This window comes from Lutra lutra, chromosome 17, assembly GCF_902655055.1.
Source record: "Lutra lutra chromosome 17, mLutLut1.2, whole genome shotgun sequence".
Lineage (NCBI taxonomy): Eukaryota > Metazoa > Chordata > Mammalia > Carnivora > Mustelidae > Lutra > Lutra lutra.
In genome coordinates, this window is record NC_062294.1 from 48002549 (window position 1) to 48019655 (window position 17107).

A 17107-nucleotide genomic window follows, 5' to 3' on the forward strand; every position below is an offset into this window, starting at 1 on the left:
TTATGTGAAGACCTGAGTGATAAGAAGGGATTAGGTATGAGTATAACAACTAGAACTGGTTTGGCTGAGGGAACAGCATGTGCAAAGGCCCTGAGGTAGGAGTTGAGGTCAGGAAGACTAGCACGGGCTTTTGTATAAAGGACCTTAGAGACCAGGTGAGGAGTTTTGATTGTATTATTGTGGCCACAAGAAGCCACTGGAGTGTGTGTGTGTGTGTGTGTGTGTGTGTGTGTGTGTGTTTGTGTGTGTGTGTGTGTGTGTGTTTTACTTTTTCTTTTGGAAATGTTCAGAGCTAAAAGTGGAGAGTATGATATAAGGAACCATACATGCCTTCACCCAGTTCAACAGATTCCAAACTTTTGCCAATCCTGTTTCATCTATATCCCTCATTTTTTGGTAGAGAGGCTAGATTTTTTTTTTCCTCTCCCTCTGTCCCTGCCTCATTTCCCTTAAAAAAAAAAAAAAAATCTTTCAGGGCACCTGGGTGGCTCATTCGTTAAGCATCTGTCTTTGGCTCAGGTCCCAGGGTTCTGGGATTGAGCCCCACATCATCAGGCTCCCTGCTCAGCAGGAAGCCCACTTCTCCCTCTCCAACTCCCCCTGTTTGTGTTCCTTCCCTTGCTGTCTCTCTCTGTCAAATAAATAAATAAATTCTTTTTTTAAAAAAATCTTTTCATTGAAGTTGTAACAAATACTGAAAAGTGCACCAATCATAAATATACAGACCAACGACCCTTGCAAACTGAGCATACCCATGTAACTGGCAGCCAGATCAAGAAGTGAATATGGCCAGCCCCCCCAGGCGCCCCTGTGATGCCTTCTTGCCTCTCCCTCCCCACATGCGAATGGAACCAGATAGGATGCTCTCTACCGTGTCTAGCTCCTTCTTTGTATCATGTCCGGGACGTGTATTTTACTGTGTGTCATTATAGGTTGTAGACTGCCCCTTCTCGTTGCTGTAGTAGTCCACTGAATCAGTTTACTCACCCATTTCGATGGTTTCGATATCTGGGCTATCTTTGGGTTTGGGCTATTACAAATGGTTCTGCCATGAACATTCGGGTATGTGTCTTTTGGTGAACACAAAAACGCATTTACAGTGGCTTACCCCCAGGCGTGGAACTGCTGGGTCGTGAGGCAGGCGTACATTCAGCTTTAGTAAATAGTGCTTCTACTTGTTTTCTAGAGCTGCTGGAACAACCAGCCGCCAGTGGTTGTCTCGAACAACAGAAATGTCTTCTTTCACAGTTCTGGAGGCTCTAAGTCCAAAGCCAGTGTGTTGGCAGGGTTGGGTATCTTCTCTCTGCTTTCTCTTCACAGTGCCTCCCCTCTGTACATGTCTGTCTCTGTGTCCAAATTCCCCCTTACTAAATGGACACCCATCATATTGGATTAGGACCCTGTCTCCAAATAAGGTCACCCTCTGGGGTTCCGGTGGGGGCGGTGAGGATTCCTACATAATTTTTGAGGGGCGGACACAATTCAAACCATAACAGTGCCAAAGAGTTTTCCAAAGTGGTTGAACCAATTTACTGTGCTGGAGTATTTTAAAGCTAATTCCAGACTTGGTATCGTTTGCCTCGAGTGTTTTAAGAGAAAGGAAGACTTGGTCTGATTTACATTTTTAAACGATACTATTTGTTCTGCAGGAATGTAAGACAAGGCAAATATTTCTTTAAGAAAGAGCAGGTAAATCAAGAGCGAGCCCTTCTGGGATGGCCCAGATAGGATGCTCTGGTAGCACTGGGTTGGGAGAAGCCTCCTGGGGGCGCTTAGCTCCGGGACACTATGGGACACCATTCAGAGCCAGTGCTCTGTCCCTCCCTGCCCACTCTGTGGAGTCTCTCAGGGTTCAAGCAATGCAGAGGGAGCTGGGCCAGGACTCAGGCTGTCTTTCTGTCCATCCCCCTCCCTGCCAGGACATACAGCAGCTCCTCCAGCTTCAGCAGCTGGTGCTTGTCCCCGGCCACCACCTCCAGCCACCTGCTCAGTTCCTGCTGCCACAGGCCCAGCAGAGTCAGCCAGGTAAGGCCCCACCCCAAAGGCCTCCCCTCCCCAGGATGCTTCCACAGAACTCTCCCTCCCCCCTCACCCTGTGCAATCCCCTTGTCTCCCCAGGCCTGCTACCGACGCCAAATCTCTTCCAGCTACCTCAGCAAACCCAGGGAGCTCTTCTAACCTCCCAGCCCCGGGCCGGGCTGCCCACACAGGTGAGAATGTCCACCGAGTGTGCCAGGCTGGGTGAATGGGGGTGGGAGGGTGAGGGTCTCCTCTCCCTTCGACCCTTCTCATGACCACAGAAGCTAGGACAGGAGTCAGAAGACCTGGGGACCAGCCCTGCTCTGCCACTTTTTTGCTGTGGGACCTTAGGCCGTGCTCCGTGTCTGGGTCAGCTTCTTCCTCTATAGAAGGAGGGGAATCAGCCATGCCAGCAGCTCTTAACCCTTTCAGACACATAGACTCCTTTGAGAATCTGATGAAAGATTTTGATCTGACCCCCGCTACCCCAAAATGCACACCTGCATAAGCACACAAAAAAAACCTATAGATTGTGGCCTGGCCTTTCTTTCAGTGTGCTGACTGGGTTCTAGGCTTTAATAATAATCTTTCATTATTTACGGATTTTACGGATTTTAGTGTTCCCTTCTAGCCACTTTTTTTTTTTAATATGAACTTTCAAAAAATGTGAACTATTTCAGAAAACCCCAAAAGTTTAGAGATAATACAGGGCTGGGCTGAATTCTGAAACCCAAAATGCTTGGAAAACCAAGTTGTTTTTGTAATGTGAGACCAGAAGTCATCTGGCTGCAAAACCCATCTTGACCTACAGCAGGGAGTCTGACTTCCCTTTCTCCCTCCTGTGTGATGTGTGCTTTGCTAAGAGCTGTTAATGTGTTCAGTGATGGGGCGATGCCTTGACCATGATGGTGAGGGGGGGGGGTCACATTATTTATATGTGCCCTGTGTAGGCTTTCTAAAATCTGTAAAATTTCTGGGTTCCAAAACACATCTGGCTCCAGCGTTTGGATAATGGATGGAGGGCTTGTATGACCAACATGGTTGCACTTAACGCCTGTTGTAGATATTTTTAGGGAAATGAAGCAATCCAGAGAGAGTTGTTGCTTCTTTGTAAATCCCCCAGTCACCCTCCCCATCTACTTTTTAAAATACTTTCACTTTATTTGCAACTTTTTTCTTTTTAAAGATTTTATTTATTTATTTGACAGACAGAGATCACAAGTAGGCAGAGAGGCAGGCAGAGAGAGAGAGAGGAGGAAGCAGGCTCCCTGCTGAGCAGAGAGCCAGATGCGGGGCTTGATCCCAAGACCCCGGGATCATGACCTGAGCCGAAGGCAGAGGCTTTAACCCACTGAGCCACCCAGGCGCCCATTATTTGCAACTTTTAAGGGGATTCTCCCATCCCTCAACCCCATGGGGTCGGCAGAGCAGCCATGATTGTTTCCATTCTGCAGAGGCCCAGGGAGATTAAGAAACTTGCCCGAGTTACCTGGCAATTCGGTAACAGAGCCAGTCGTTGAATCCCCGCCTGAGAGAAAGATAAAACCATGGCCCCCAGCTCCAGGGAAAAAGCAGTCGGTTGAAAGGAACTGGCTACTCCTTCTGGGAGTTTGCATGCTGGGAGGGAATGTGCTGAGAGCGCGTTGGGGCAGCGAGAGGTCCCTACGTAGTAGCAGAGTGTCTCCTCGGTGGGGATTGACAGTGAGTGCGCACCAGCCTCCTGGGGACCAGTAGAAGAGAGCCTGCAGGAAGAGGCGGGACGGCAGGGAGGGAAGGAGGGAAGGAGGGAGGGGGAACTGTGCAGCCATCGCTGAGCCCCATCCTGGTCCTCGGTCCTGCACCCCACCCACCCCTGCCCACCCTACCAGGCCGTGACCCGCCCCACGCTGCCCGACCCGCACCTCTCGCACCCGCAGCCCCCCAAATGCTTGGAGCCACCATCTCACCCCGAGGAGCCCAGTGACCTGGAGGAGCTGGAGCAGTTCGCCCGCACCTTCAAGCAACGCCGCATCAAGCTGGGCTTCACACAGGTCTGGAGCCACCGGGCAGCGGGGGGGGGGGGGGGGGGGTGAGGGGGGTGCGGGGCGGGGCGGGGCGGTGGGCGTGAGTCTGAAGCAGCCTGGCCAGGTGGTGGGCTGGAGGCGGGCTTGCTCTCCCTGACGCTTGGGCAGTAGGCGTGGTCAGGTCGTAGGGAGGGGCGATGCCGCAGCAGGCTGGTGGGCGGGGCAGGGGTGTGGCCAGCCTGTGCAGCGGGTGAGCCCTAACCCGCAGGCCGGGCCCTGACCACCGCCCGGTTCCCATCTCACTCGGCCAGGGTGACGTGGGCCTGGCCATGGGCAAGCTCTACGGCAACGACTTTAGCCAGACGACCATCTCCCGTTTCGAGGCCCTCAACCTGAGCTTCAAGAACATGTGCAAACTCAAGCCCCTTCTGGAGAAGTGGCTCAACGACGCAGGTGGGACTGGGTTGGGGGCTCCCAGGGCGCACGGTGGGTGCTGGACCCAGGAGGCGCCCTCTCATGCCCCTGTTTCCGCCCGGGCACAGAGACTATGTCTGTGGACTCAAGCCTGCCCAGCCCCAACCAGCTGAGCAGCCCCAGCCTGGGCTTCGACGGGCTCCCCGGCCGGAGACGCAAGAAGAGGACCAGCATCGAGACAAACGTCCGCTTCGCCTTAGAGAAGAGTTTTCTAGCGGTGAGGCCTTCTGTGCGGTCCTGAGGATTGGGGTGGGGGGTCGGGGTGGACCTGGGGTTCACCAGCCCTCTGCCTGCAGAACCAGAAGCCTACCTCAGAGGAGATCCTGCTGATTGCAGAGCAGCTGCACATGGAGAAGGAAGTGATCCGCGTCTGGTTCTGCAACCGGCGCCAGAAGGAAAAACGCATCAACCCCTGCAGTGCAGCCCCCATGTTGCCCAGCCCGGGGAAACCGGCCAGCTACAGCCCCCATCTGGTACAAGGAGCCCCCCTAGGGGTGGGGGGCATAGAGCTCTGGCAACACCCGGCCCCTGGGCAGGCGCCTCTGTGAAGCACAGTCTACCTGCTTGTTCTCAGTGCCTGGCACAGGGGCAGGGAGACTGACTTTTAGGGACAGACTGTCACATGGATAGAGCACAGTCACCCAGGGACAGTTTTCAGGAAACTGTGGTCTTATGTGGGGCATACAAGCATCCACAGACACACACCATCAGAGCCAAAAAACAGAGCCCAGTTCTCACAGGGCATGGCCACACAGGGAGGGATCCCAGGTTAAGGGATGGAGGTACCCCTCCCTCCACACACAGGTTCACAGCCACACACACAGACACAGGCAGGGACAGCATTTTGTCCCTGGGTGTACATTCAGGCTCATAGCTGCACACAGACCCACTCAGGATCAGACACACTGGGACACCTTTTTATTGCATCTTATGTGGAAAGGGGCTGTGACGTGACAGAGAGGAGCCCCCCGCCCCCTTGGTATGGAGGAAGAAGATCCACCTGAGCTGAGTTCTAAAGGACGAGGGGGAGGCCGCCAGCCACTTGAAGACTGCTGTGCACAAAGGCCTAGAAGCCAGAGTGTGCTGACCCCAACTGGAGGAACTCCAGCACAATTTAATGTGGTTGGAGCAGGAATGTATATGAATGAGTGTGAGGGTAGGGGCTGGGCAGGGGCCAGACTCTCAAGTAACATGCTGAGGAGCTTGAATGTGAACCACGGGCAGTGAGGGGCTAAGGTGGACTTTTGAGCTGGGAAGGGACAGGGTCACATTAAGAATGAGGCTATTGGAGATGATAGAAGGACAAGACTGGAGGCAGGGAGGCCAAGAAGGAGGCTGGTGGGTGGTCCCAGAAAATCAAGCAGTAGGACACCCCAACACTCTGATGCAGAGACACCCCTTATGATCATAACAGTTGCCCCCCCCACACACACACGCTTTAGACTTGCAGCTGGATGGTGTCAGAGGAAACATGGGGGAACACTCTTAACTGGGAATGATTTCTTCCTGCCTGTGGCTCAGGATCACGTTGGGTAAATGTTAAGTTAGATACGATGGAAAGAACCTAGCATAATATAAGCATAGCATTGTGCCCAAAGCCCCTTCTCCCCTCAGCCTGAGGGCAGATGAATGGGGGTCTTCCCCACAGGGAGCATCATGGGGGCTGCTGGGAAACAGTGGCCTCACCATGCCTTCTTTCGTCTCTCCCCAGGTCACACCCCAGGGGAGCGCCGGGACCTTGCCATTGTCCCAAGCTTCCAGCAGTCTGAGCACAACAGGTCAGGGCAGGCAAGAACCCTCCCCATGAGGGGGCATTGGGAAGACCCAGTGCAGGCCTGGGGTTCTCTAGTGGCTCTGGGTGTCTGTGGGCCTCAAGGTTGAGCCTGGGGATGAGGGAGGCAGGGGGCACGGAGGGGAGAGGGCAGCTTCACCCCTCCCTGCCAGAGCAGCTCGGCTCTCCTCTGCTCTGCGATTTCCTATGAGAAAAGCATGGGCTTTGCTAAAAGTTGATGTCCTCAGGTCTGTTCCTGCCTTTTATAAACTGTGTGAGCTCCAGAAGTGACTTTACCTCTCTGAGCCTCAGGTTTTATAAAATTATTGTGAATGTATACTACATACAGAAGCTATATACATGAATCTGTACATACAAGAGTGTATGTCTGCATACAGACACACACACACACACACACACACACACACACACACACATACTCTTTTGTACCCAAAGCCCTCCTTGCTCCCTTCCTGGGACGGGGCTTGTGTATATGAGAATAATATATATAAGTATTTATAAGAATATATACATAAGAATAATAAAACTGGAGCCGGCTGGCTCAGTCCGTGGAGTATGCAGCTCCAGATCTTAGAGTTGTGAGTTCGAGCACTACACTGAGCGTGGTGATTACTTAAATAAACTAAAAAAAGAAAAAAAAAATCATCGTCACACCCATTTTATGAAGTCGGTCCTGTTATTAACCGCATTTTCCAAGTTAGGGAACTGAAGGCCAGAGAGGTGAAGGCATTCTCACAAGGGTACAGATGGGACGGACAGCTCGGAAATTGCGGCCCTTGGCTGTCTGGCAATGTGGCCCGAGCCGGCTCCGAGCCCGGTCCACCTTGGGGCGCACAGCTGCAACTCCCGGCCTGGCCCCTAGAGGGAGCCCCAGGGCGTAGCCCTCTGGGCGCCCGACACCAAGGCTCTGAGTGGGGTGGGTTCGCGCCGGGTGAGCGCTCCCGGGCACGGGGCTCGGCTCGGTGGGTGACGGCTGCTCACACTGCGATTATTGTGATCGCTGTCACCGCGGCTGTGGGAAGAGCGGGCGGGAGGCCTAAATTTGTTCCTCGGGTGGGTGGGGGGGATGATGCTGCAGGGCGCGCGCTAGGCGGCAAGGCGAGCAGGGGTGGACCCCGGGTTCCCCGGTGGACAACGAGTGGAAGCTGAAGTCTCCGTCTCTCTGTCTCTCTCTGGCAGTTACTACCTTATCCTCAGCTGTGGGGACGCTCCACCCCAGCCGGACAGCCGGAGGGGGTGGGGGCGGGGGCGGGGCCGCGCCCCCCCTCAATTCCATCCCCTCTGTCACTCCCCCACCCCCGGCCACCACCAACAGCACAAATCCCAGCCCTCAAGGCAGCCACTCGGCTATCGGCTTGTCGGGCCTGAACCCCAGCACGGGGTAAGTGGACAGCTGCAGTTTGGGAGGCTGTGGGGAGAGAAGCAGGGTGGCTGCTGCTTCCCGGGGTGGGAGCTGCGTCCCAGTTCTGCCGCTGGTGGGTGTCTGCCCCTGCTAACGCCTCTGCTTTGCCTCTTGCAGAAGCACAATGGTGGGGTTGAGCTCCGGGCTGAGTCCAGCCCTCATGAGCAACAACCCTTTGGCCACTATCCAAGGTGCGTTCTGCCTCATGTCACTCCCATCGCCACCAGCCTGGCCCCCTGGGGCCTCGAGCCTCCCCCCATTGCTGCTCCAGCCATGCCATCCTGTCCCCGCTCACTGCATCGCTCGCCTCTTCATACCCATCTCACCTTTGGGGATGGTGTGAGGGGTGCTGATGGGGGTCAGTGGGGCAGATGGGAAGACAGGGGGCACCGTGGGAAGGATGCTGGAAGGCGCCCCAGCCCAGCCTCTCTCTCTCCCCACCAGCCCTGGCCTCTGGTGGAACCCTGCCCCTTACCAGCCTTGACGGCAGCGGGAACCTGGTGCTGGGGGCGGCTGGCGCGGCCCCGGGGAGCCCCGGCCTGGTGACCTCGCCGCTCTTCTTGAACCACGCTGGGCTGCCCCTGCTCAGCGCCCCGCCTGGCGTGGGCCTGGTCTCTGCAGCCGCTGCAGCCGTCGCGGCCTCCATCTCCAGCAAGTCTCCGGGCCTCTCCTCATCCTCCTCCTCGTCCTCATCCTCGTCCTCCACTTGCAGCGAGGCGGCAGCACAGACCCCTGGAGGCCCTGGGGGGCCCGAGGCAGGGTCCAAGCCCGAGTGAGGGCCCACCTTGCCTCCCCTCCTACTCCTCTGATCCCCACCTCAGTCCCCCCGCCTGGGAAGAGGGCGAGGAGGTCCGCGGTGGTGGCGCAGAGGGTCCTTGGAGCTGGAGTGACAAGGGAGGAAAGACCAAAAAAACAAAAAACAAAAAACAAAAAAAAAAAAACCCAACTAACCAAAAAAACAAACAAACAAAAAACAAAACAAAAGGAAGAAAGAAGGAAAGAAAGAAAATGAAAGAAACCAACCAAGAAAAGAAACCAAAAATAATCGCAACAGAAACCAGCTGCCCCAAAGGAACCAGAGGTGAAAAGCAAACCAAAACCAAAAACAAAAAAAATCCCCCACAAAACCAAACCAAAAACCAGTTGCGAGCCAGACCTCAGTGTGCTCACCCTCACCGCTACGACACCAAATAAGAACCCCAGCCAGGGGCAGAGAAGCCTCGGCAGGGCGGACCTCTCCCCAAGCCCCTGGCTGGGGGGCCAACCCCCAACCTTGCCTCCCTCGGTGGGGGCCAGAGAAGGCAAAAGAGAATGTGCCAGCCTCCAGCCCCAGCCCCCAGCCCTGGGCCAGCGAAGACAGGGCACAGCCTGGGGCCAACGGGTTGGGCTCAGAGCCACCCGCCAAATGTTCTTTTCCAGAAGGTGAAAGAGAAGGGGCCTGAACAACCTTACACCAAATATTCAGTAGCTTCATCCAAAGGATGTACAGAATTTTTAGCGTTGCGCTCAACAGAATGTGTCCCTACCATGTGTCCCCCTCTCCCTTGGCCCCCAGCTCTCCCCACCTGGGCAGGGGGTCTCGCTTTAACCTCCTCCCTCCCCCAGCCAGGGGAGAGCGCAGGGGCAGGCCTGGGATGACTTTTCACCCCTCGTATCTCCCCCTTTTCCCTTTGAAGGGTGGGCTAGGCTGTTTTGCGAAGTTCTAGCTCTCACATGTGCCCCCCTCAACCCCATCACTGTCCTCTGCTCTGGAATCCACCCACCGCCCCAGCCCAGGGGAAGGTGGACGTTTCGGGCAAGAGGGATGAGGTGAGGGCATTTGAGTTGTCTCTTTTCCCATCCTCGTCTGTCAGTTTCCCTGAAAAAAAAAAAAAAATTCATATTCCAGTGCCTATCCGTGGGATCCTTCACGTTCTTTGACATTGACCAGAAACCAAAAAGAGAACTCACCTCGCTCTTCCCACCCTGTGCCCCTCTGATACTGGCAGATGCCTCTTCCCCCCCACCCCACACATGTATACACGCACGCACCCCAGTGGTGGGGTTCCTCAAGGTGGCATCCCCATCAGGGTCCATGTGGCGGGGACAGTGCCATGACCTGTGGTCCCCATCCGAGAGGGCGCTGTGGTGGCCACCACTCCCACGAGACCTCCCTCAAGTCTTGGCTGGACCCCATGTTTACCCAGCCCCGGACCCGTCTCAACGGACAGAGGAGAGACGCCACTGGGAGCCACTTTGCCCTCCTGCTATGTGGAGGCCAACAAAGTTTTGAACCAAAAACAAAACACAAAAAACAAAAAAACCAAACAAACAATAAATTAAAACTAGGGAAAAAAAGAATTTATAGATATATATATATTTAAGGGAAAGAAGACGAGGACTTTTCAAGAATAAGAAGGAGCCGCGAGGTGGAGCCAAGCCCCTGCGCCAGTGGTCCAGGCCCTTGGTCCCCAAGGCGGATGGAAGGACAGACGCTTCTTTCTCTTCACAAATACCTCATGGACGTCGTCTTCGGGAAAGCCGGAGGGGGAGGCTGGGGCTGGGCCTGTCCCTCAGCCAGGGCAGATGGAAGCGGGCGGGCAGGGCTGGGAGGGGGGGGTCAGGGACAGGGGTGAAGAGCCCCAAGCTCCCTGCCCCCCAATCCATTGAAAAAGCTTTAAAAAAAAAAAAAAAGAACGAAACAAGGAATAAGCAAGCAAAAAGAATGGACAAAGGAAAACGAACAAACTTTCGGGTGGTTTGATTCCTCCTCTGATTTCTTTTTCTGTTCTCTTCAGTCCGTTCTCTCTCTGCTTCTCTCTCCCCATCATCCTTCACTCTTCTCTCGCCCCTCTCAGTCTCCCGTCTTTCTGTGTCTCTCCTCAAACCAAAGTGTTGCTGTGAAGGACGCGAGCCATTGAAATCAGAGGCCTGGACCCCACTGGGTGGAGCAGCGGGGAGCCCAGAGCCCCGAGCCCCAGCGGTGCCACTGGACACTCCAAGGAGAGGCGGCTGCCACCCTGGACCCCCCGAGGCCTCAGCGTTCTTTCTTTCTTGTCTCCTTTCTCCCACCCGGGAAATGAAACTGTTGGGCTGGGCCACGGAGACAGCAGAGACTCGGCTGTTTTGGGGGTCTCGGGGTGCCTTGTCTGGGCAGCAGTGGAGCGGCTGCCCCTCCCGCCCTGGCACCGATGGGGCCTGGCATGCTGTCGACCCATCCTTGCCGGAATGTAAGCATCTCCGCTGAACCGACTCCCTGCCCTTACCCTACCTCTGAGTTTGTCCATGTTTATTTCCTGAAGAGAAGGGACTGGTGAGAGGGCCTGGGCCCCAGCCCAAGGGTGGAGAGGGGGCCAAGGGCTCCTGAACAGATAGGAAGGACATTTGAGCAGAGCAAAATGAAAGGAATTACGACCAAATACCCCTCCGAGAAGACAGGCAGCATGGAAGGCATGGTGGAGATGACTCAAAAACTATGATTCTAGACCAAAAAAAAAACAAAAAACAAAAAACAAAAAAAAAACAAAAAAACCCACAAAAAACAAAAAAACAAACAAACAAAAAAACCCACCAAAAAACCCCACAAAAAAAAACAACAAAAGAAAAAAACAAAAAAAAAAAAAGGAAAAAAGAAGAAAAAAAGGAAAGAAAATCCAGGATTCACCACCACCCACTTCATCCTGCTTCCTCCCCATCAAGTTGGGCCACTCCACACCCCGCACCCCCTGGTGTGGGGGGAGTGGGGCAGAGAGGAGAGGAGGAAGCAGGGGCAGGGATGGGGCCAATGCCCTGACATTGGTGGAGGGACCCCCGTCCAGCCGGGGGTGGGGAGGGACCCTCCCCATCCAACCCCCATAACTGGGAAAAGAAAAACAAGAAAAAAAAAGAAAATTCCTGGGAGGGGAAAAATAACCAAATCCCAAGCTTTAACTACAGCTGTGAAACCAAATATTGGGAAGGGGGTGGGAGGGAGGGAGGGGCATGTGTGCCCCAGGTCTCCCCCCTGGGCCCCCCTCCCCCGAGGACTCGAGATAAGGCACCAAATACCTCATAGAACTTTAATGTTAAAAAAAAGGAAACCAAATATCGTTGGCTGGGGGCCAGCCAGGGCAAGGGGCTGGGGGGCTGGAGGGAGCCAGGGTTGGGAAAGTGATGGGGGAATTCATGCCCCCCACCCCGCTCTGCCCCTTCCACTCCAGTACCCCCTGTCTCGACTCCGGGAAACAAAACTATCTCATCGTTTTTATTTTGTGGTCTGTATAGAGCCTGTGTCCGTGTGTCTGTGTGTGAGCGAGAGAGTTGGGGGGCTGGGGGACTTTATGTGGGAGATGGGGAGGGAGACCCCAAGCTAGGCTCTGGGCTAGGTGAGATGTCTGAGGTGGGGGGCCAGCGGCCTGGGCTAGAAAGAGAGGAAGATGAGTGGATTGGAGGAAGGGGGAGCCTTCTGAAATTCTCTTCTCCCCAACACTGACCTCCTACTTGAGGGAGGGACAGAGAATGGGTCTACCCTAATGGTGGGCCTTTTGTGCCAAAAAAAAAAAAAAAAAAAAAATGCCAGTAACTGAAACATCTCTCTGTTCTCTTCTGGGAGGGTGGGGGTTGGAATTGGGAGGGAGGGGTGGGGGTATAAGTAGGGTTGGGTGGAGATGGGGAACCCAAGCCCTATAAAAGTTGGGGCTATGATCAGGAGGGGAGGGAAGGATATGAGTCTTTTTCTGTCCCCCCCCCAGCACATCTCCTCCCTGGGGAAGCCCAAGAGAGGGTCTCCAAGCCCTGCACCCTGGGAAGACAGGCTAAGGGATTAGCCTCTTAGGTGATGACCTGACTAATTTCCTTGCCCACCCAAATCCCAGGGTGCCTCTCTCTCCCTTTAGCCCAGGGTAGGGGGAACTGAGTGAGAGAGAGAGTGAGACCGACTGAGCAAGACTGAGACACGCGGGCCCCCACTGGCCTCCAAGTGGGAAAGGCAAGTGAGAGAGATAAAGGCCTCCAAGAGAAAAAAAAAAAAACAAACCAAAGATTTAACCATTTAAAAAAAAAAAAAAAACCCACAGACAACTCCGCTACCTTTTTATACGTTGGAAAAAAAGTGAAAAAAATTAAAAAAGAAAAATTAAAAAAAATACACAAAAACTCCAAGCCGCAGTTCCTTAGTGCGGTTTGAACTTTGACCTCAGCAGTCTCCAAAGCAAGATGACGATGACAAAGGCGAAAAGAAGAAAAAAATAATGTATATTTTTAAGTATTTGTCCTTGAAATGTTAGCTCCTTGTTAAACAAACACAAAAAGGAGAGAAAAATCTAGAGAGAAGTGTTGCTGGGACGGAGACAACTATTTACTATGTCTGTGACCCCTCCCTTCTGCCTCCCTTTCCTCTCCTCTATCCCTGCTGCCCCTCCCCCAGCCTGTCCTCCAAGTCCAGGGGCTCAGTATTTATTTATTTACATATCTGCAGGGTGACTGGGGCTTCTCTGCACTTGTAGAGAGGGCCTTTGGATCCTGGTGGGGTGGGAAAGGGGCAAGGAGTCTTTGGGGGAAAAGCAGGGGCCTGATCTTGGATCAACTCCTCTCTGCTAGCTCCTTTCTGGCTTCCCGTCCCACTGCTGCCACTGTCACCTCCCAAATCCAAGCCTGTGCTAGGGCAAGATGAGCACCCACCTTGTAAAGATCTCAGTGGCTCAGCCCTTTCTGGGGTGGGTGTCTCCCACCCATTCATTTAGATGACCAGGTTGGAATGGGGAGGGAGGAGGTGGCAAGTAGAGGGCAAGGGAGACCATGAAATGGTGTCTGGAAATTTTGAGTAGGCCTGGAGGAGACCTGCCTTTCATCTGTTCTCAGCAAGTTAGCCCCACTTTCAGTTCTGTCTGACCCCTGTGTTGGTAGCCCCTCTCTGCCCATCCTGTACCCCTCCCTGTCTCTTCTCGTGGTAGCGGGTTAGCGTTTTCAGTGTTCTTAACTCCAATCTGCTTGTTCATTGTACAATGTGCTTCTTTTAAGGCCCCATTTTTGTAACTTGAGTGTGTCATTCATCTGAACAACATCAAAAAATAAAAAAGTAAAAACTGTACAGAGAGAAATGCTGCCTGCTCTCCTGTGGTCTCCTCTCTGTTCTGGTAAGGGTGGTGGGTACGTGTGTGCTGCAGAGGGGGCTGACTTTGCTTCTGTTCAAACAGTATATGTTCAGAAGTGAGGCCTGAGCCATATTTTCACCCATCAGAACCAAGTCTCAGAATTTAGGATGAATTCAAAATTCTGAATTCACATCTCAGTTCTGCCATTTTATAGCTGTGTGACTTTTGATAGCTGACCTTCAAAGTCCTCATCTGCAACATATGGGCAATACCAACCCTATGGGGTTGAAGAATTAAAGGAGATGACAAGGTAAGTGCTTAGGACAGATCTCTAGCAACACTGCCTTCAGTAAATGAGAACTATGGGAAAGCCAGGAAGCCAGTGAGTCCTTCCCCACTTCCATGCCCAGAGGACTAACAAGACCCTTGAAAAACAGTTGACTTTGAAGTTGTCTGGTGGTACAAGGTACACTCTTTCTCAGAGTGACATTAACACTCATTCAAATTTTTGTGCCCAGCTTGATTAGGTCATTTGACAAGAACAGTCGCTTTACAGGCCAGGCCATGGGCTGATCCCCAAGACCTCACAGCTGAAAATCAGAAATGGTGTCAACAGCTAGATTTTCTCACTGGCATCATGTCTCCTTGTCACCTTTCTTCTCCTTACGCAGCTCCCATATCCAACTAGAAATAGGCACTGCAAGGCTCCTTAGAGGGGTCAGCAAGTCACCTGCATCAGAATTGGTGTTTGTTTATTGATTGGCAGTGGGGAGAGAGGCAGAGACAATCTTAAGCAGGTTCCACACCCAGCCTGGAACTTCACCTGGGGCTCAATCCCATGACCCCAGTCTCCCCTATTTATTTTTAAATGTTTTATTTTTAAGTAATCTCTACACTCGACATGGGGCTTAAACTCACAATGCCAAGATCAAGAGTTGCACGCTCTACTGACTGAAACAGCTGGTGCCCCAGAATTGGTGTTTAAATGCAGATTTCTGGGGGCACCTGGGTGCCTCAAGTCAGTTAAGCATCCAACTCTTGATTTCGGCTCAGGTCATGATCTCAGGGTCGTGGGACTGAGCCTCAAGTCAGGCTCTGCACTGGGTATGGAACCTGCTTGGGATTCTCTCTCTTAAAAAAAAAAAAAAAAAAAAATGCAGATTCCTGGATCTCATCTGGACATGTTTGCTGGATCTGAATCTCTGGGGGAATTGGCCTAACAAGCATTAAAGTTCAGGGGCACCTGGGTGGCTCAGGGGGTTAAGCCTCTGCCTTCAGCTCAGGTCACGGTCTCAGGGTCCTGGGATGGAGCCCCACATCCAGCTCTCTGCTCTCTCTGCTCAGCAGGGAGCCTGCTTCCCCCTCTCTCTCTGCCTGCCTTTCTGCCTACTTATGATCTCTCTCTCTGTGTCAAATAAATAAAATCTTTAAAAAAAAAGTTCAAGAGCCTTTTGCTGTCCAAACCCCAGCATCCAATAAGGGCTTGATTTGTGCCATCTTTTTTTAGGACAGTGGTTCAACTGAGGACCATCAAGTTTCAGCGGGGTGATGGTGAACAATGAGTCTTGTTCAGCAGCGTTTGCACATGTCAGCTTTTCTTTCAGGGTGAGTCTGAAGTTTTCATTAGAGGCTCTAAAAAGGAACCTCTTTTTGAAGAGTTGAGGAAGAGAGCCGTTCTTCTCTTCTGAATCTGGGAGTCAACCAGCACCCTCAGCGTTCCCCCTCCCCCTATCCTCGTCCCTTTTCTTGATTCAACCTGTCTGGATTGGCAGGGACAGACCCTCCAATTGTTCTAAGCACTTACTTGATAGGACTTTCAGGACGTTGCTGCTCTTCTTGGGAACAGGCAGTTTGAGAATGACTCTGCTTGGGGACCAAAGGGGATCTGGCATGCAGGGCTGAGGTGGCCTGAGGCCTTTCTGCAGGGTATGAGGTCATTGAAAGCTGGTGTCCATGCTTCACACACTCTGTTGGAGAACAACTGCTCAACAGGTAACTGCTCTTAACGAGGGCAATCAGGTTATCTTTTTTTTTTTTTTTTAAAGATTTTACTTACTTGACAGATCCCAAGTAGGCAGAGAGGCAGGCAGAGAGAGTGGGGGAAGCAGGCTCTCCACTGAGCAGAGAGCCTGATGCGGGGCTCGATCCCAGGACCCTGAGATCATGACCTGAGCCAAAGGCAGAGGCTTAACCCACGGAGTCACCCAGGCGCCCCAGAGTGCAGTCAGGTTATCAAACAGGTGACTTGTTTTAATAATAAGGCTTATGTAGTAAAGTTTCTGTTACAGGTTAGGAGACTTGGCTTTTATAGTCTGTGGCCTGGGTAAATCTCCCCTCTTTTGAGCCCTCACTTTTCACCTGACATAAGGAGAAACCAGTGTATGTCTCCGAGCCCGGGGCCCCGAGGCTCCAGGACTAGTGACAGGGCCGAGAGTAACAGAGTCTGAGTGGGCAGTTCTCAGGCCTCCCTTTCCCTGGTTTCAATACAAACAGCTTCCTTTCACCTCTCAGTTATCAGGGTTCCAAATACGAATTTTCTCCATCAAAGAGACTGGAGTGGGGACACCTGGGTGGCTCAGTGGGTTAAGCCGCTGCCTTCAGCTCAGGTCATGATCTCAGGATCCTGGGGTCGAGTCCCGCATCGGGCTCTCTGCTCAGCAGGGAGCCTGCGTCCCCATCTCTCTCTCTGCCTGCCTCTGTCTGCTGTGATCTCTCTCTGTCAAATAAATAAATAAAATCTTTAAAAAAAAAAAAAAAAAGACTGGAGTGGGGAGTAACCTTGGTGAGGACTCTTTTCTGGGGCCGAGGCCCTTAGAGACAACGCAAGCAGAGCAACTGAGCATTCCCTCCAGTCGCCATCTTCTCGACTGTCCTCCCCGACGTATGTAGAAGGCAGCAGGCTGCAGGGGAAGCATATGGGAGATTAAACCAGATCAAACTAGGCTTCAATTCAAGCTCTGTCCCATGTGGGTTGAATGACCATGGGCAAATCACCAGCCTGCTTCCCTCTTCAGATTCCTGTTCTGCAAGATGTTTTCTTCACAGATGACTCTGATGACTGTTATAAAAACCTAGGAAAGTTCTTGAGACAAACTAGGCAAATACCACTCCAACCAGCCCTCTCCCCGTCTGTTGGCTAAGTCAGAATTCAGTTCCAGGCGGGTGTCAAGGTAGCTCTCCTTATGAGGCTGCCTCCCCCCAGAATCTTTTCCAACCCCACCATTGGGTATGGTCCCAGGAACCACCCTCTTCTACTGCCCTGGAGATCACACCTTTCCCAGACCTACATTTGCCCTCCGGGATCCACAGTGAGAAAACGAGATGGCCTTGGGGGAGATGGCTCACATCAGGCCAGGAGCTGGGGGCA

General features: G+C 52.9%; 1 protein-coding gene across 1 annotated transcript in view; it reads left to right on the plus strand.

Moving 5' to 3' along the window:
* Positions 1–12682, plus strand: part of POU2F2 (POU class 2 homeobox 2) — a 36868-nt gene extending 24186 nt beyond the window's left edge. Inside the window, 10 exon segments of the mRNA XM_047709948.1 lie at positions 1920–2025; positions 2119–2210; positions 3936–4049; positions 4334–4475; positions 4565–4713; positions 4793–4969; positions 6208–6274; positions 7468–7669; positions 7808–7881; positions 8135–12682. Of these exon segments, the coding sequence (XP_047565904.1) occupies positions 1920–2025; positions 2119–2210; positions 3936–4049; positions 4334–4475; positions 4565–4713; positions 4793–4969; positions 6208–6274; positions 7468–7669; positions 7808–7881; positions 8135–8466 (1455 nt within the window). The 3' untranslated portion in view covers positions 8467–12682.
* Positions 12683–17107: the final 4425 nt, after the last annotated feature.